General features: G+C 54.1%; 1 protein-coding gene across 2 annotated transcripts in view; it reads left to right on the forward strand.

Annotated features, from left to right (window-relative positions):
* Nucleotides 1–17986, forward strand: part of LOC146592356 (diacylglycerol kinase beta-like) — a 43317-nt gene extending 25331 nt beyond the window's left edge. For both annotated transcript variants that reach the window (XM_085311149.1, XM_085311148.1), the window contains 5 exons: nucleotides 1358–1448; nucleotides 5509–5710; nucleotides 12872–12992; nucleotides 13256–13316; nucleotides 13994–17986. In XM_085311149.1, coding sequence (XP_085167275.1) covers nucleotides 1358–1448; nucleotides 5509–5710; nucleotides 12872–12992; nucleotides 13256–13316; nucleotides 13994–14092 — 574 coding nt within the window. In that variant the 3' untranslated portion in view covers nucleotides 14093–17986. The remainder of the gene's footprint in view (nucleotides 1–1357; nucleotides 1449–5508; nucleotides 5711–12871; nucleotides 12993–13255; nucleotides 13317–13993) is intronic.
* Nucleotides 17987–20130: the final 2144 nt, after the last annotated feature.

Consider the following 20130-nt stretch of genomic DNA (forward strand, 5'->3'; position numbering starts at 1 on the left):
TTTCCCCCCGCTGTCTGCTCTCCCTTCCCTCTCTTGTAGGTCTCAGACCATGGGTAGGTCTCTCTACCCATGAGTCCTCTCCTAGTCTCCTCTGTTCCCCCTGTCATGCTGGTGTGGCTCTCCTTGACCCTCTCCCTATGGGCTGGGAAGCAATGTCATGGAAGTACCAGTCCCAGAGGAGGCTGCACAGTGTTTGGCCAACCTCATTTCACAAGCATGGGAGTCACCAAGGCACAGCCCAGCATGGCAGAGGCCGGACTCACTCCTGCCTCATGCCCCAGGGACAAGGGTGGCCATAGCACAGCTAGCATTTCTGCGTGGCATGGTAGGCTGCTAGAACTTGGCTGTGCACCCAATTAAGTTCATTCATGCTTTATAATTAGCGACGAATTCCAGGACTAGCAGGAACAAGCTATCCAGCAAGGGCAGAGCAAGGGAACAGGTTACAGCTAGCTCAGGTTTCACTTGAAGTTCATAAAAAATGGCATGACAGCAGCAGGAGCCGATTGTTTGCACTCTGCATCCCTGCTTTCAGAAATGCCTGCTAGAAAAATCCCAAAGGGACCACGGAATCCACCTCCCAGTTCTGCTCTGAAATTCAAATCTCCCTCATTTCACGGGTCCTCGTGAAAGCTCAAGGCAGAGATTGAAGCAAGGCAGAAAAGCCCAGGAGTCTATGGGAGACAGAGGGAGAAGCACGGAGAGACAGAGCAGGAATGCACAGAGAGACAGTGGGGTTGTATACATCTCCTCCCTCCTTCCCACCAGATGAGTAATAATCACAGGATTTTGTGCCTGCAAATTCCTGATGGCAGAGCCCTAACTGCAGCAGCCCAAGCAGCCTGGCAACGGGCGCATGAGGGTACAAATCAGGGTGCTGAGGCCAGGACCATCCTCTCCACAGCATACCCTGTGCCTGGCAGACCCACGGGTGGCAGGAGGGTGATGGGAGATGATAGCCCATGCTCTACTCAATTAAGGAGCAGGTGGAGGAGGAGGCCCTGTCCCATCCCCAGATACCACACAGCATCCCATGTCCTTCCCCACAGGATGCTCCCAGGAGTCCTGGCCCTGCTCACCAGGGACCTTGGCTTCCCAAGGACATGAAGAAGAAAGTCTTTCAGGTCTTCTGTGTGGGAGCCAGGGTCCATGTGAGCCACTGAGCTCCTCAATACAGCTCCTGGTGATTATGAGGCCTGAGGCCTTGCATCCTCATTGTGAAGGCTTTTCTGAAGGATCTTGCAGCACATCTCACTGTCACTGACTGAGGGATGGAGACCACCGGGTGGGCTGAGGGAGGACGAGGAGAGCAGCTTCTTCCAAATGGGATGCTAACACCCACTCTCTGCATGCCCAGGATGAAGAACAAGCTGTGGTACTTTGAATTTGGCACATCAGAAACATTTGCAGCCACCTGCAAGAAGCTCCATGACTATGTCGAGGTGGAGGTGAGTTTTCCGAGAAAGACATCTATCTCCAGCCAGGCAGGATGGGACACAAAAGCTCTTTGGAGGACATTACCCATTGATTCCTCAGTCACTTTTGTCCTTTGGGAATATGGTGCCATGACAGTCTCGATCCCTTGCTGTGGCACGGTGAGGCAAAGCAGGCTGCCAGTGTATGGGTGCTACAACTGTAGCCACCTCTGTTTGAGCAGAGTATCCCTTAGGTGTCCCTGCAGTGCCCAAACCTCTGCATCCCACAGAGCAGGATGAAAACCACGATAATCAAAGAGCAGGAGCAGGAGCTCCCATTTTCCCAGGCTGAAGCAGCTCCGTGGACCGGCAGCCTAGTTCAGCAGCTTCCCACGGCAAAGTGCCTGTCGCCTTGTTCTCTGCCAGCTTCGTCAGTGTAATTAGTGTGCAAATGGATGCATGTGCCAGTACTGAATCTCAGAGCTCCTGTGTGATTCATCAAGTGCTATCGCAGCCTGCAACTTGCCCTGTCCCCCTGTGGGAGTAGGAGCTCACTGGGCACTTGGAGACATCTGTTTCGGACGGAGCAAGCTCTCATCCAGAGCAGAGCTCTCCTATAGGCTTCTCGAGGAGCAAGATGCACTAGGCAAAACAAGTTCGGTGAAATATTCCGTTAAAGTTTGTACACTGGTAAGGTGGCCGCTCTTCAAATGCGCGGCCCGCTTTTCAAACGAGGAGCTTGCTGCAATGCCAGCCAGCTGCAGGCAAAAGAATAGCCCTGTATTTTTCCCCTTCCAGCTGTACTCGAGAGTGTGCCTGGAATATTCTCTCTCTGTAAACTCTGTGTCTGCACACAGCCGTCTTTGGATTACATGGAAACAGCCTTTAATTAGAGGAGGGAGGAGGGACCGCTGCGTGCCAGCGGTTGCTAAGAGCTCTGTCATTTTACAGTTCGCCCTGGTGTGTTTTTTTTTTTTTTTTTTTTGCTGTGCTTTTCTGTAAACTTCCGGCTTCCCTTATCGCTGGATAAATGACACTTTTGTAAGTTATTCTTGAGGGCTAGGGAAAGAAAACATTGCTTGCCACAAAGGGCCAATGTGGGTCTGACCATGCAGCCAACGCTGCTTGCACTTTAACGAAGCGTCGGCAAGTGCATGCTCCCGTAACAAATCCCTTGGGAAGGGCTGGGAGCATGGGGAATGTGGCCATTGCATCTGTGCTGCCTTGTTCACCTGCCCCATGGCTGCAAGGGTCTTGGTGCCTTAGGTGCCACCACTGCACCAGTGGGTGCTGAGAGCCAGATGGTGGTAGAGGAACTGCAGGCAAAGCTTCTTTGGAATCAGCTAGGCAAGAAAGGGAAGCTGAGATGGGAAAGAGAGCTGTTTGCTATTGAGGAGGGGAGAAAATTATGCTGGGACATCACATCAGGCCAATCATTTCCTATCACGAGATGCAGGCGATGCACGGGCAGCCAGCCACCTGGGGTACGCTCGCAAGCGAAGCGCAGGGAGCAAGGGGGGGGGGATAAGATCCCGCTTTCTCTGAGGCTTAGATCCTGTCACAGGTGGTGGCATGCCTCCCGCAACTCAGCCCTGCATCTCCAGGTGCAAGACTCATTCCCAAGCCCTCCCACACCTTGCAAGGCACCACTTCCTGGGCGCTCCCCGTTGAGTGCGTATCAGCACCAGCTCCTGCGGGCAGGCAGGAAAGGGTTAATCCCGCAGGATTTCAAGCTGAAAGCAGCAGCCTGTCCTCCCTCCGACTCTGAGGCAACTGTCATCGTTGCAGAGAAATGGCAGTTTTGTTTTGGAAATTGGCACCCACTACAGCGCTGCTCCTGGAAATGAATTTGCTTTTCCCCCAGCTGCAAATTTCTACTTCCAGCGTCTCTGCCAGCACGCCGTCAGCTGCCCCTTCTCAAAGAGCCCATTGTGCCGCGCTGGCACGCGAACAGCGGAGGGCTCGGAGGGGGCCCGCGCTCCCGCTCGCTGGCCCCGCGCCGGCGCGGCGCGTGGATGCGCGCACCGGCGTCGCCAAGCCTCCGCGGACCTGCCCGCCCCGCACAAATCCCGCGCAGCGCACTCCAGCCCGGCGGGAACAGGCTCTTCCAGGTCCTGCGGCATCACTTGGTTTTTGCAGCCCGTGACCATCGAGTCACTCAAATCCTAAAATGGACTAGGTGCTGGTGAACAGGCAGAAATATGCCCGGGAGCTGTGCAGGACCGTGGCTGGGCAGGTGGGATGTTTTGCTCATATTACTGCAAGCACTCCATGATGTCTTGTTTGGTCCCCACACCTCAAAGCACTTGGGTCTTTTCTATTCACACAGATCATAATGTTATTAAAATGTATTGGGGAATAAGTGATGTAAGCCAAGCTGCAGAAAGTCAGAACTACACTCAGCCACCAGAAGGAGGTTCCTGCCTTTCACGCTCGACACGAGGCTAAAAATAAGATCTCTGAGCATCAGGGAAGGCGAGAAGATATGAATGCACAGAGGCTTTTGCTTGTGTGTGCACGCATCTCTGCATATCCGCTGGCCAGCCTACTCAGCCACTGAGAAGACAGCATATTAAAAATAAGCTCAAAACCTTCACTCTGCAAGACTGAAATAATTGGACTGAGAGCAGCAGAGGGGTTTTTCATCAGCCAGCTCACATTCTTCTCCACAAAGCAATTCCTTAGCATTACCAAAATGCAAGGAAAAAAAAAAAAAAAAAAAACTTTTCCGATATTTGCCGAAGTGCAGCCTAGCAGGCAAAGAACAGATGCTTTGAAGGAAATACAGATGCTTTAAAGGAAATACAGATGTTTTAAGGAAAATACAGATGCTCTCAAGAAAATGCACTTGGAACGCAAAAGACAGGGATATTTCCTACAGGAATCGCGACTTTGGAGATAGCTAGAAAGAGAAGCTCTTTTTCAAATCTGACTCCAGTTTTAAGAGTGGAATGGTAGGAACTGCATGGCAGCCCCCATGGAGGAGGCGAATACCAAATTTCTGCTATCTTAAAAGTGAAAAGAGCTGAAGTTAAAAAATGTGATTCCGTGTTTGTTTCTTCCAGTCCTGTGAAAAAGCCACAGAGAGGAGATATTATTCCTTTTAAAAGGAATTGTCAAATGAAGCAGTTTTGCCGTATGCCAGTGAGCTCCAGAATACCAGTTCTAAGCACCAGTGTATTATTTTCTTTCCCACACTCACTTTTTCTCTCTAATATCTTTCATATTTTCTTCCATAGTCATTTACAGTTTCCAGCTGCATTCTCAAACAAACTGTTTCAAGTTAATCTTTGGGTAGCCAAACCTTATAATTCTTCGAAGTCAATTTGAACAAAGGGAGAGAGGGAAAGTTGGTGCTGGAGAAGCTTTTTGAGTTACTCTAGGGACTAGGTGACATTGCTTGATTTGCGATTAGAAAACGTTTCCTGGTAGCGGTATCCAGTCTGGCTGAAGTCACCCAAATGGTTTTAAACGGTCTCGCAAGAATTCTCTTTTCTAAACATCCATTTCAAATATATAGCAGAAATTATATCAAAATATGCCCTTGCAGATGGAAAAACAGCAAAACAAAGAAGGAGGCGGTGTGTGCCAATTCTAGAAAAGGAAACCCCCGGGGAGTTTTGTTCGAACACCCCAACCTCCACGGGATGGCCCCAACGCTCCTGCTAGCCAGCTGGGCTGAGGGCTGCTCCAGGAGGACCCTGGGCAGGTCTGATCTTCCTGAGAAGTTGTTGCACCCTGCAAACTATCTGTGTGCTCCCAGTGCAACTGGAGAGGTGTCAGGGAGCTAGCTAACGTGTATGTTAAGTGTCCAAAATCAGCTTAGGCCTGCTGGGCTAACCTGCTCTCTGCTCCCTGACAGGTTTACCCTCCGCGGTGTGCTGAGCCCTGGGATTAGCCTGGCGCTCAGCACAGTGCAGTGCTTCTGCCCATTGCAACACCACTAGGCAGAAGGATAGACTCATAGAGCCTGGACCTCTGGTTTCCAGCCTAGCACAGCCCTAGTGCTGTGTGGGAGCAATGTGGGAGGGATCAGGGCTCTGTGTGCACCCTAGTCTGACCATAGCCGTATGCTTGTGCGTGTGTTCGCTAGTGTGATGGGACCCTGCTGGACCTGAGCAACACTTCCCTGGAAGGCATTGCTGTCCTCAACATCCCCAGCATGTACGGTGGCTCCAACCTCTGGGGTGAGACCAAGAAGCAGCGTGGCTACAACCGGATGGGCAAGAAAGCACCTGAGAAGCTGCACTCAACGGTGGTCACGGATGCCAAGGAGCTCAAGTTTTGCGTGCAAGGTGAGCAGCAGGCCCAGCCAAGGGATGTGCTGGGCAGCAGGTAGGTTTGTACTGGCCAAGTGAAGGCAGTAATTTCTGGTTGTATACGATATAGCATAGTTAGGCAAGGGGAGAGCTGGTCACTCTGGCCTGCAGCTGATGGAAATCATAGCTCATCACGTATGACATTGAAATAGCACCCAAATAGATTGCTTTCCACTTGCCATTGCTTGGGACATTGGGGAAATCCCAAGACTGTTCTGGTCAAGGCAGCCAAAGAGAGTTTTGCCCTCGGTACAGCTCAGCACCACATTTCTTAGGGCTGGAAGTGCTCCGACATCATTGGCAGAAAGGGAGAACATGGCATGCCCTTGGCTGTGCAGCTCCTGCTGCCTGCAAGCCACTTCTGCCATGTGCTCCACGGTTCACAGCTAGTGGGGGTGCTTGGATGGAGGCCTGTCACCCATAGGTGTGAGGACCCCCAGTTGGTAGCGGTGGCACCATGGAGGTCAGCATCAGTTGAAACAGGGTTGCAGGCCAGAGGTTCAGCCCTGGTCTGCGTGGTGGCTGTTAGCTCAGGTGCCACGCAGAAAGGAGCCACAAGAGCTGTTTTCAGGGCTAGAGCTTCAGTGGGCTGAGCCAGGTGGCAGGACAGGCAGGAGGGGTCTCTGCCTGCCATGAGTCCGTGCTTCTCTGGGTGCCAGAGGGTGCCTGCTCTGCAAGGAAGGGTGCCTGCTTCTCCCTGGCCTGCTGGTGCAGAGGAGGAGCCGGAAACTGAGCTGCAGAGCTGGTGCCAAAGTCTTTTTTAAGCTTCCTCCAAGCTTCAGCTGCAGTGCCGTCAGCTCAGTTGGGTTTTTTCGAGAACAGCGTGTTATCTGCAAGCTGTGGCTCCTGGAGCTGGGTCGTTTGTGAGCACCCCTATGCTATAAGGGAAAAAATAAAGTTGCCCACCGCTTATTGCATGCACTCACAGATGCTGCGCAGCTTGAGCATCCCTGCCAGAGCACGGGAAGTTTCAACTCTACCGTCTCCCTGGCTCCGCAAGCCTTGGGCGCAGGGATGAGCCCTCTGCAGCATGAGAGCCATCTCTGTGGACACAGTCAGAGGCAAGGGAGGACACCAGTGGCCCCAGCTTGCCCCAGAGACAAAATTACTCAGCAGAGATAAATCGATTAGAAAGCCTTCTAGCTGCTTGAAACAGCCAACAAAATGTGCAAAGTGTCTGTATTTTCCAGAAGCCTCAAGTCTTCTTCCACATGCTGATCTCCTGTAAACTGGATGTGAGGTTGTAGAAATAAGTAGTAGTGACATGGGGAAGTGCAAAGGACGGTTCCTGGAAGTTAAATTTAGGCTGTACTAGGAAGTGTGCCAGAGCCCAAGTTGAGTGAAAGCTTTGCATTCCCATCACAGCTTGGAAAGAGAATTTGGCGGGGTACAGGGCTAGTGAAGGGGCAAGAGACCTACCTGCCTTCAGCGCTGAGCATCTCTGGAGGAAGACAAGGCTCTGGCAGGAGGGATGAGTGCTGTCCTATCCCCAGGCAGATGCCACATCCGAGGGTCTTATTTTAAGCTGGAAAGATAATAAAGAGACAAACAAAGCTTATTAGGGATAGTGGAGACACACAGACAACAAGACTGCCAGAAAAAGGGAGTGCACAGGTGGCAGGTGCATTGGGGACAGCAAAGCACAGAGGTGGATGAGTGGCCCACCATGGGTTAAATGCGGGGCTTGAGAAGTAGCTCTCTTAGGTGGCAGTGACCAAGAGCACTGTTGCTGGCACGTCTCATCTCAGGGTGACAGGCAAACTGTGCAGGGGTGATACAGCTCCATGTTCAGTACTCAGTGGGCAGCATTTGATAGCGGTTGGGGACGGAGGGACCCCAGACCACCACCCAGGAGCACAGGGCCACATAGAGCCACTGGCCTGCCTCCCTGGAGTGCTCTGAAACTAGAAATCCAGCTGCAGTCAGACCCATACACATGAACCAATGGGTAAAATGGAGATTAGGGAGCTAGCAGGGAAGTTCAAGACAAAAAAAAAAAAAAGTACATATCAGCATCAGTCTTCAGCACAAAGATGAGCTAGGTGTGAGGCTGTCCTTCCTGGGTATTAAGTCACTGGCCCAAAGCAATTCCCAAGGGCCTGATACACCATCATGAAGGGCAAGGAATGGTGAAAGGGGGTTAGATTGATCTCCTAGGCAATGCCCTTCATTTGCAGGTCAGCAAGAGTCAAGGCAAGGGTGGCCAGGAGGACCCTGGGAGACTTCCCTGTGGTGACATTTTCCATGAAGAAGTCTCTTCTGGAGACTGAGCAGTCACAGAGGCAAAACAGGAGCCCAAAGGGAGCAAGAGGCAGGGAACAAAGTGCTCGGCAAACAAGCATGTTGGGTGTATTTGCTAGCAGTCTGGAAGAGCAGGAAGAATTGGAAAAAATGGGATGGTGATCCTTGCTGGTGATACGAAATGGCTTCTCTGCCCAACCTGGAGAAGGCTTGGAGAACTCTGGTGGAGGCAGGTGCTCCTGGCAGCAGCACCATGAGAGGTCATGTGGAAAGGGTCCAGTGTGAAGGTCTCTTACTCACCGCTCACTAGAGCTTTACTCAAGGCAGAGTAGCTCAGGGCAGACCAGCATAGCAGGTGAGCAAATGCTAACCAGTGATTCAGGGGCTTGGGTGCCTTCAGAGAGACCATAGCTTCACTGTAACAGCTTCAGCGGAGGTGAGATACTGGACATGAGTCTGGGGATCTGCCAACTAGCTGTCATCTCTCATCTTTCTCTCTCCACCTGCCCCTCACTGCTGTGTCCAGCTTGTTGGGAGCTGCAGCAGATCTGGCCCCAGGACAGTAGGCCTTGAATAGCACTTGGAAGGCAGGAAAATCCTCAGCAGCTTGTGCTTGCAGGACTGCAGGAGCCAGGGATAGTGCTTTCCTTGGCTTGGGAGCCCTCCTTGGACGTGTACATCCACGCGTGGCAATATGTAGGCAGAGTTCCTATCATCTCCATAACTGCCTGGAAGGTCTCCAGGTACCGGCAAACATGAGTTATGAGTTTTGATGGCACTCAGGGTCGGGAGGAAGTGATGATCTGTTCCATTTCTGGGAATGCTTGTGCAAAGCTGAGCAGCCTGTCGAGATTTCTGCATCTCCACTCTGACTGCAGAGCCCAGGCATGCAGCTCTACTAGCTGCGTCTCTCCTGGACTCAAATCAGAGCCTGTCCAGCATTCAGCCTTTCTCCAACAGTACTCTTGGCTCATTCAGGCAGTTTCCATCACATCTGGATTACTACCAGTTTTTCTTGATTTGACTCAAGCAAGGTGTTGAGGAGGGGTAGAAGACCCCAGATGGCCTGAGGAGATTCAACTAGATTTCTCCTAGTGCAGATGTCCTTCAACACACAGCCCCACTGAGATGCCCTGACCAAACCAAGGCTGTACCACGAGATGGCAATACGTGGCGAGAGGCTGTGAGGGGAGATAGGACCACTTACATCAGTTTGGCCACCCAGAGGGACGTAGGTGGAGCTGAGGCCCGAGGGCTCAGCCTGGGCTCTCATGTAGCATGGCTTCATGCACTGTTCCCGAGAACCTTGTTGTTGGCACATAAATGGACCAAGAGAGCTTGCACTGGGGGACAGCAGGGATTTGTGAGTGTATGCTACTGGAGGGCTTTCAGCAATGATTTGTCCAGGCTCTGCAACATCAAGAAGTGTCTGCACACAGGGACCGGTCACTTCTTGTTCATCTCAGCCTACAAAATGAGCTGTTTTGTAAGAAACTTGCAGCCCCACAAAACCTTATCCTGCACTTCCAGGCACTCTCCCCTTTCTCAGCACTGGCCTCCAAGGCAGCAAGACTGTTACCCAAAAATGGAACCTGTCCTCCAGGAAAGGGCCATAGGAGAGCCATGGGAGAGCTTTTCCCAGGCTCTGGGCATCAGTGGCAAACCTTGGGGACTGTGGCAGACACAGTGGCTCATGTTCAGCACATGCCCGGGGCTGTCGCTCAGCTTCTTCTTTCCAGACATCGTGGGTGCCGAGCCATCTGGGACATGGGGGCTGCCTGGCACTGAGCACAGCCAGTAGGGAGAACTCTTCCAACCCGCTTGGTCCTGTCATGTTTGAAAAGAGCTTCTGCTTTTGTGGCGCTTGCCAAGATGATATCATGATTGCCTGGCATCCTCAGCAGAATGCTACTGAGCCCAGCTTTACCGTGAGCCCTTTCCCTGCTCCTTCTGAGCACTGCCATCATAAGAGCTCTTCATTCACTTTTGAGGCTTTCTGGTGATCTTCTCACCCCCTGGAATGTGGCTGCTGGAGCCTCAAGGAGAGAGCAGTGGTGAGCTGGTAGATGTTCACCATGGTTTGCAAATAGACCCCTTGCACCTTGACTGATCCTTTCTTGCACCCCAGCCACAGAAGAAGTTGGTCCTATGCACTCCCAGTTGGGATTAGAAGAGACCTGCTGAGCAGCCCTTGCAGGACAGTCAGCTGGGAAGGAAACTAGACGGGTTTGTTTTCCTGTTTGGCAAAGCTCCACACGTGGGATCATGATCAAAGTGCATCAGCACAAGGGCTTTTCTGGCAAACATTGAGGTGCCTGAGCCCAAGACCTCTGGCCATCTCTACCTGCCACCTTGTACCCAGCTCCCTGCTGCCACCACTGCCAAGCACCTGCTCCATGCTGTGTGTGCAGGTGTCCATCTCTCTTTCAAGAGCCAGAGCCCTATCTGGGCAAATCCATCCATGCCGAGATCCCACCAGAGACTCCAGCCCTGGAAAGGTATGCCCAGATTGGGAAGCAAAGAGCCTTTCCATGGAGGAACAAGCCAAGGAGGTCTGCAGCTTGGCCACTTGGCATGGCAAGGAGCTGGCTGGCGATGTCGCTCTGCAGAGCTGCAGTAGTGTGGGATGCTAGAGCCCTTTGCGTGGAGAGTGTTCCCCTCAGGTCAGAGCACCTTTGGAGAGCAGTGAGTGCAGCTCACTAGCTAGAAGACCCTCCCCACTCCTTTGGGAATGCCTTGGCATGGGTATGGAGAGCTCACAGTTGCCGAGCCAGCCTTTCCTTTCTAAAAGCAACAAGTGGCTTTTAGCAAATCCATGAGAAATCTGCGAGTCAAATCCCTGCCGAGACAGTGACTGGGCCAGCACGCAGGGCTGGGGGGCAGGAATCCCTCAGTCCTGCACTGCCTAGCCCATCACGAGGCTGCCAGATCCAAGCCACAAGGCCTCTGGATACTCCAGGGATTTTTCTGCTGTCATTTTGTAAAAAAATGGGATCATGTAGTCAAAAATCTGCTGGAGTATTACTGCTGTGACGTTCAGTGTCTGGAAGTGCAAGGGGGACAGTTAGGGCAACAACCTTGCAGTACTTCAGACTAGGAGTATTTTTGCTCTACTTTCTGATAGCAGGATTTCCCTTCCCCACAGCTGGGTTATTGACAGTGTCTTCTAGTTAATTGGTTAATCTCTTGTGTTGGTAAAATGGTTTCATTTAAAGTGGGAAAATACCTGATCAGGCATTCAACCTTTTCAACGAGAAATCAAGCAGGTGAGCAGGTGGCCGCAGGGATAACTGGGGACCAGAGCCACTGGTTAGCTGCAAAACCACAGGTCAGAGCGATCTTGGGGCTTGTGGTGCCTCAAAGGCAGCCTCAAGAAATGTTCCCGCAGTGCTACCAACGTCACTGCCCTCCGAGGTGGCCAAGACTCCCCGTTGGCTGGCCATGACGTTTCAGATGATTGCTGAAGGCATGAGATCCCTGGAGAAGTGCGAGGCATTGCCTGCAGCTCTCATTTCAGCTTCTCCATCAGGGGTGCATACCTGGCCAAAGAGGGTACTGAACTCTTTGGGCCCAAGGGGACTTTTGCAACGGAAGGCTGGCTTCTGTAAGTGAGGACGTTCAGGCCGTGCATGAATGAAACTCAGACAGGTTCAGGCTGGAGAGTTCAAAATCAACTGATTTCCTGGACCAAAGGCATCCTGCCAAAACCGAGGAACAAAGCAGGAGCTTTGTGGCTTTCAACTGCAGTCTCTGCTACAGAGCCGGACCGCAGCATTTTGCTGCTGTAGGCAGACTACTGTCTGTCCCCTCCTCCAGTCAGCCCAGGCTGTTTGGTATTCAGCTAAAGAGGGAGACTTTTTGGCACCAAGCTCAATATTAAATCACTTTAAAAAAATGAGCATACTTTTCCTAGTGACTCGGCCGCTTGCTGCCTGGTCCAGAGCCGCCTCCTGGAAGCCAGCTGACCTGCAGATGACAAACTCATGTGTCAGCCTACGGATAGGGCCCTTGCTCTGATGACAGATAGGATCCTTCTGCTCATGGCAGTGGGGTCACCAGCCATTTTCAGCTTGCTGGGCTTCCCGTAGCCTTCCCATGTCACCATCCTAGGTCTGGTGATACAGAGCAACTAGAACTAGCTGGGAGGTCAGAGTCCATCACACAAAATGTATTTCAGGAGAGCTCAGCCCAGGTCAGTGCAAGGTGACACATCCAAGGGACATCAACGCCATTTAAAGGCCATGGTGGCTCTAGCAGCACTTCAGCTGTGCCTTTCCACCAGCACCTTCCTCATGGCCTCTCAGCAGGAGCATTGGAGTCTTCTGTCTCCAAAATCACCCTGAAAGCCTCCCCAGTTCCCCCACTTCCAGAATGTAGTAGATTGGTTTAGAAATATAGCTGATACTCTGCTCCTTAGCCAAGGATGAGGCCCACAGAGAGCAAGGAGGGGACTGGGAAAAGGCAGCACAGAGAGAGATAAAAGGTTTCAGGATCGATTGATTGACTCATCTGGTGGAAAGCTCATCTCTCATTTCATCCCTCTCATGGTTGGTTCCTGCCAAATGGGTTTTGCCACAGAGGGGTCCAGGGAGAGGCTCCAGCGACCGTCCGCGGGAGCTGGTGCAGCCCCATGGGACATCTGGGGTCAGCATCCATCTGGCAAGGCTGCATCAGCGCAGCATCCCATCCCCTGCATTTTGAGTTCCCAGCACCCTCCTGGCCATGCAGCCTCAACACATCAGGGATCAGTAAAATGATGAGTGTGCCCCAAATGTCTTTCTATTCTCAATTAGCCAGGGACTGCCCTGGAGTGGGAGACAGAGCAGGAGCTGGCGTGGGCTGGCTGCATCCCGGCGTGGTGGCGTCAGGCCTGACATGAATCTTCCTCTCTTCCAGACCTCAGCGACCACCTCCTGGAGGTGGTGGGGCTGGAGGGAGCAATGGAGATGGGACAGATCTACACAGGACTAAAGAGCGCTGGAAAGAGACTGGCCCAGTGTTCCTCTGTCACCATCAGGTATTTGTCCCCATCCTGCCTAACCAACGATGAAAGTCAGAGCCTGAATTACCCCCCCAGCAACCCTTCTCTCTCTGCATCCCATTCCAGCATCTGTCTTCCCAACATGGTCCCAGCGCTTTTGGGGAGCTGCATGTACTGTTTCTACTTTGTTAGTATTGAGACAAACCTCCTGGCCCCACCTCGATCTTGAGGACTTTTCTACAGCAGGATATGGCCTGCTGGGAGTCCAAATCTGCATTTTTTCTCTTTGTACCTTGCAGGACATCTAAACTGCTGCCCATGCAGGTGGATGGGGAGCCCTGGATGCAGCCATCTTGCACAGTGAGTCCATGGGGCTGGGAGCAGCAGGGCCCTGGGGTGCGCCCTGGGCAAGGGTCGCATCAGTGGCTTGCAGAGAAATGAGCCCAGAGGGATATTTCTGATTCTCAGGGAGTCACGGGTGCCGGGAGATACAAGGCACCCAAAGCTGCACTGGTCTGCGGCGCCCGCTGCGGGGAAAGCAGGTACTGAGCAAGTGGGCAGCAGCGAGCGCCCGTGGGCTGTGACAGATCAGCTCTCTCCCTGCATCTCCAAGCACTTGCTCCGCCAGCAGCCAGAGCGAGGCTGGGCTGCGATCGCTCCTGCTTTTGTCTTTCACTGGGCTGCCGAGCGAATTCAGAGGGGCTCCCACTTCTGGGCCACATGGTGAAACCCAGCACTTGGCCACCCTCCTGGCACTTGGCTCAGGGGGGTTCCTGGGCCCCCTGGCATGGGGAGCTGCCTGCTCAGCAGCTCTCTGATGCTTGGGACGGGAAACTTGGCTCCATGTGCCCCTTTGAGGGTATGTGAGTTGCTACCATCCTCACTCAGGTTGCTTTCTGAGACCTCCCAAAACTGGAGGATGCCCCAAAGGGAGCTTGTTGGTGCTGGAAGCACCTGGTGTTACACGGAGGTAGGGTGACTCGCTCCTCGCCAAACTGAAACCCAGTTACTGATTTGTGCTCTTCATTTAATTTTAGGTCAAAATTACACACAAAAGCCAAGTGCCAATGCTGCTGGGTCCTCCCCAGAAGAGCAGCTTCTTTTTCCTGAAGTGGAGAAGCCGAACTCGCGATTAAGCGGTGCATGAGGAGCCACAGACCCAGCAATGGGCTGTGCCACCCCAGCAGGGAGGGCAGCGAGGACAACCCACTCCCAGCCTCCGAACCTTCGTCTCCACAGCTCTCCTGACTCCACTCTCTGTTTCCGAAACATCTGCCTGGATGCAGCAATTTGAGCAGCTCCAAAGGCCTCCGCATGAAACCATGCAGGGGCTACATGGGACCTTGCCTTCACGTGTTCACCCAGCCCCATGGCAGTGATTTGTTCTGGGAAGCTCTTGGAGGCTTCTTCTCAACCACCATGAGCTTTTTCTACAGCCTGCGTCAGAACAGCGTGCAAAAGCAGCCTGAAATGCAGTGAGCACGTTTGCTGGAGCTGTGTTCGAACTGATCATTTCCCTTTATTTAAACAACTCCCCCCGGCAGAGTTGCAAATGAACCCGGTCCTGAGAAAAAGCCGAGCTTCACTTATTTATTTTTAATCCTCTTGGAGGACACTTGATGTTTTTGCTGCACTGGCTTTCTGTCCACCAAAGCGGCACATTTGAGAAGTTATTTATTTTCTTTGCCTAGAGGAGACGGTATTCTGAGCTCCGCTTCCCTAGCTGTTATCAGAGCAGGTTTTCAACGCCTTCAGCTAGCTTCGCTGGTTCGTTTTTTAAGCAGATGCAAGCACGTCACTCACCGTCAGCCCTGGGAGCTGCCGCAGGAGAGAGGAGGCCACAAAGCACAGGACAGGTTGTGCAAGGAGAGCCCTCACCAAGCACGCAGGGCCAAGCTCAGGGTAAACAGCTTCGAGGCGGAAAGGGCAAAAAGGGATCCTTGCGGCGAGCTGCTGTCCTCCAGGTCTGGGTTTGGACCTCACAGCTGTGTTCATATTTATGTATTTATTCCATAGACTCTTTGGGGATCGGTTTTCCTTTATGGGGAAAGGCTCAACAGGAATGTCACCTCCTGTGTTGTTTGACGGCAGTCCCACGCGGTGGAGCCCACTCTGGCCCAGGTGGCACCTGGGGGACCTCCTTGCTCTCTCAAGGAGCTCCATGGAGTTTCCTATCTCCCAACAGCTGGAGGAGCCCAAGGGAGCTCTTCCCACCCCCACAGAGGGTTAGAAACTCTCAGGATGGACATCTGGAAGAACATTGCCCTTAACAGCAAGAGCATGTGCTCTGGGAGCCCTGCCTGGTGGTGGAGTCAGAGCCAGCTTTGGAGGAATTGCTTTGCACAGGACAACTCTTGGTCCCTCTCGAGGATGTCACTGGCCTTGTGAGGGGACATGACACTTCTTTTCAGGGACACTTTAAGGTACTAAAGCCCAAGCCCTACTGCTGCCCAGGCTGCAAGTGGCCACTTTGTTTGCAGGGCAGGAGATCCTGGGAAAGCGTTGCCCTCCTGGCCAGAGCAGCAGAAGCTTTTCTCACTTGCAGAAGTGTCCCCTTTTTAAAAACCTCTCCAACCAGGACAGTGCTTTCCAAGCAGGCAACTGGCACTGCCTCGAATGCTCTCAGATTACTGCAAGGAGTTTGGTGGGAGCAGCTCACCCTTGATTTTCACAAAGCCAGCTCTCACTCACCCGTCCCAAAGCAAATGTGCTCTTGGGCAATTGCAGCTCCCACGAGCTGCCATCCGTCCCTGGGGGAGCACAGCCACCCAGCTTTCCATGGGCTTTCACCAGGTGGTTTCTCTCCCTCTGGCAACCAGGCAACTGGGTGGGTGAGCTTGGGCAATGCCTTCAAAATGCCCATGCGGACATTGGTGGCTTCCACAACGCATTTGTCACGTGGGCCAGGTACCCGTTCCCCCTCCCTGGCTTAGCACCAGGCCTGGTGTCTAGTGCAGGCGGCAGGGAGCAGGTTTGACACCCAGCTCTGTTCCCAGGATGTGCCGGGGGCCAGAATATACATGCTCATGGTGGACATGGTGATCCAGATGCTTCCCTTGCTGCATGACACTCCAGAGAGCTGGGAGCTGGCAGGACAGACACACAGACAGGGTCAACAGTCTCTTCTATAGACACCCGCTGCCCACCATGGGGGCCCTATGTAGGGCTACAGGAACTCCTGTGAGCACCCCGGCCCACCTCTGGAAACCAGAGGGAATCAGCCTCCCTCCGAGCCAGCTCCTCTGGGCCTCTCTGTGCTGCTAGAGCAAAGCAGGAGCATGAGGTTTGCCCCTCTTGAACCCCATTGCAGCTCCCACCGGCAGGAAAACTCCTGCACCTCTGTTTCTTTCCTCAGGGTGTGCTTCTGCCATAGAGCAAGGAGACCCAGCCAAAAAGAGCCACGGTCTCCTGGCGTCACGACACCCAGGCCCTGTTCATGCTAGAGATGTCCATTTCATAACGTTACACAGCAGTGCAGTGGGGTGCTGCCATCATTATGTTTCAGAGTTAACAGGCAGAGAGCTCAAAGGGGCTGTTTGTCATCCTCCTCAAGGCATGGACAATACAACCACCTTGGACATGTTGGAAGCCCACCGATAAGAAAAATGTCCGTTCAAGCATTAATTCGGGGCCTGTTTCCAGCAGAAGCTGCAGGGAAGAGGCTGACACAGGAGGAGGCGCTGGCGCCCCCAGGGAGCTCCCACCCACGATCCCACCTCTCCAACCAGCAGCGTACAGGAAAGCTCCCCAGGGAGCAGCACCCCGGCCTGCCACACCATCTCCCACCACTGAGCAAGGCAGACAGAGAGAAGTGCCACCGGTGCCTGGCCCTTCTCCTCCAGCTATGCGCTCGTGGTGGTGCAATCCCACGCGGAGATCACCCGGGAACGTGCTCGCCGGAGAGCACTGTAAATAGCTAAGAAGCCAGGAGGAGGAGGAGGATGAAGGCAGCTGTTCACTAGCAGCAGGTGAAAGCGTATGGGCTCGATGTCAAAATAAAGCCCAGTTCCCACAAAATAGCAGCAGGTCGCCTTCCTTCCAGAAGCAATTCGGCTCCCTTTCTGTATCTGCTTGGACTCATCGTTTCAAAGCGTGGTCAGAAAGTGCCTGCATGAAAACAGCAACCTTCTCCTTGGCAAATCAGCTCCCTGCTCCCGTTCGTGGTGCAAGAAGGTTCCCGCTTTGGGCCAAGAGCAGCAGCATGTGATCCTTTCTGCTGTGGCTTTCCTAGCGCCAGCAGGCTTTGTGGTCCCATGTGCAAAAGGGTGACAGGCCCCAGCGGAGATGCCCCCGTCTAACGTTCAGCGTGACAATCCCCATCACCACCACGACCAAAACGTGTCCGCCAGGAAGGAGCCTTACCCTGCACTCCTTGTCCGCCTGTCCCCAGGCTGCCCACTGCCCCGGGACCAAGAGCGGGGAGACACTGCCATCCGCTCCGGCCATGCCAAAGACATCATCTGAAGGGACCAGCAGTTAGCACCCTTCTTCTTCCGATGGTGCAAACATGTCTTCACCCAAGGAGGGGTGGCGCTGGGACGCCTGCCCGGCTGGCATCACTGCCAAGCAGGAAGATGCCAAGTAGCCCAATGGCGCTTGAGGCTCTCAAACCCTCTGTTCTCCTTGGTGTCTCCGAGCTGCCCCCCAACTTTTTGTATCCCAAAAGATGCAAGATGGAGTGGGACGCCTTCCCCTCCAGGCATGCCTGTAGAAACTCCAGGCATGGGTGCCAGGGAGCTGGCGCGGAAGCGCGCCCACAAAAGCCCTCTCCCTGCAGCACCCCAGCCCCTTCCTCCGGCCGTGCGTGTAGCCATGGCCGCCTGCATGGAAATGGCGTGGCATTGGTAGCGTAGCGCGTGTTGCCGTGTACATCCAGACTGCCGTGGGCTTCTGTCGAATAAAGGTGGTGATGAAGCACTCAGCTGGGCCTGAGGGGCAGCAGGGGCTGCTGTCGGGGCCGAGCGCCCCAGGCCACAGTGCCACCCCCCTCGGCCAAGCTCAGCCAGGAGAGCCGCCAGCAACATGCTAAATTTGGAGCTTGCGGGGTTTGGGTTTTTTTCTTTCTTTTTTTTCTTTCTGGAGCAGGTTCTAAATTTAGCAGGCGCCAGTTGTCCCGCCACCCCCCCCACACACACTCTCACCAAAGCCAGGCTCTCCAGGGGCTTCAGCTCATCCTGAAGCATCCAAAAGAGCCCCCGTGGCATCCAGCCAAGCTGCCCTGCAAGGAGTGTGCTGGCCCCATCGCCTCTCCTGGCGCAGCGGGCCCTCAAGAGGTTCCAAGGGCACTGAGCAGCACCCTGGCCTGTGCTGGGCCATATCCTCAGTGGCGGGGGAGGGTGTCTCCGAGGAGAGCAGCAGTGAGGGAGAGGGTCCCGTCCTGCAAGACCTGGATCTGGGGTTGCTCCAGGCACCGCAAAGCTGCCATGGGTCACTGGTTGTGCCCATCTCTGCCTGGCACCCCAGCTCATCCCAAGCAACCCAGCTTGCTCTCTGTCCCCAGGCTCATCACCATTCTCCCCTATCCTGGCCATGTGTCATCTGCTAATTTTACCCACGGTGATTTAATCCCTGTTTTGTTTGAGAGAAACACAAGAGCGCCAGTTCCCGCGGAGCCCCACGGGAAGCGTTCTCCGCTCAGGGCCAGCTCAGCGGTTCCCCCAGTAAGCAGGCACTTTGCTGACGATGTATCGTGACAGCTGCCCCCATTTCATGCGGGACGCAACATGAGCCAAACTACCTGTAACTATCACCATTCTCCCCGAGGAACAGTAGCACCCATGCAGGACTCTGGAAGTTCATCAGTAAGTTCATCAGTACCCTAATGTCTATTGAAAAATGAGCATCAATAAGCGCACAGACATCTTGTCTCCTAGGACTTGTATAATCTCATGGCTTGAGGCTGAAGATTTCAAAACGGTCAGGACTACCCTGTGCCAATGGGCTTCCTAATCTCTGGGCATTCACAGGATCCGAGCAGAGGGCTCTGCTCCTTCCCGAGCCGAGAACAGCAATGCTTACTGTTTTCCCTTTTTTCCCCCCTTCTTCATGGATAATCTCCCCATGAATCCTGGACTGTGGTAGCAAATTGCCCCACAAACTGCTGCAGCCTTCAAGAGCAGCCAGCTGGCAGGTCTCTGTGGCTGATCTGACTACCTTTGCAGTTGGGGAAACAGAGGCACTTGGCAAGATGATGCTTGTGGGGGGACACTGGCAGGCCTACCACCTGGAGCGCCTCTGTCCTGGGCTAATAGCCAGTCTTCTGAGCCATTTATAGTCCTGTAAGGGGGTCATGTGTCCAAGGGCCATTGGGACCTCAAGGCCTGCACGCTCAGAGGCCTGTTCATGGAAGTTATTTTGACCTATCTGCAGAGAAACCCTCTGCTCCTGGGTGCTCCCTTCCCGGCCTGTGCTTGATCTCCTTCTGCTCTGCCTCTCCAGGCCAGGGAACAACAGCAGTTCCTGCAGGGTGGGTGGCAGAGGGCACACAGGTGTGGGTTTAACCTCACCGGCCCAAGAAGAGGTTCTCAGGCAGACCCTCACCATGCCAAGCCTGTTAGTACAAAACCTTTTTGTTAAGAGCAGAGAGTACCTGGTGCTGCGCGAGGCCCAGAGCCTGTCCCTGCATGCCGAGAGCTTGCTCCCCATGTTAGGAGAAGGCATGAAGGGAGCAGATCTATCAGGAGTGAGACCCTCCCGCCACCGAGATGTCCTATCAACCTCTACCCCTCCCCCCAGCTCCTTTTCGTTCCATCCACCCCCACCCCTGTGGCGGGCCGCGGCCCCTTTAAATCCTGCCCCGCTCCGGCCCCACCCGCAAGCTTCTTTCTCCCTTCTATTTTTTTATGAATGAAAAACGTCCTCGGCGGAACCATGCAAATCACGTGGCACCCATTGGCTGCCGCGGCTCCCCTCCCACCCAGCCGGCCCCAATGGTGCCCCGCGGAGCCGCACGGGGGCGGGCTCGGGGCAGCGCAGCGACCAATGAGACGGCGGGAGCGCCCGAGCGGCGGCGCGCCATTGGGCGGTGCGGAGGGTAAACAAGCGGCGCTGGGCGGGGCGCTCGCTGGAGGCCGCTCGGGGGCTGCGGGCCGGCGCAGAGCGGCAGCGCGGTGCCCGGGCGCGGAGCGGAGCGCAGAGAGGCGCCGTCCCTGGCCCCGGCCTGGCCCAGCCCGCT

Source organism: Rhea americana, unplaced genomic scaffold (genome assembly GCF_003343005.1).
Source record: "Rhea americana isolate MKP2758 unplaced genomic scaffold, rheAme1 scaffold_334, whole genome shotgun sequence".
Classification (NCBI taxonomy): domain Eukaryota; kingdom Metazoa; phylum Chordata; class Aves; order Rheiformes; family Rheidae; genus Rhea; species Rhea americana.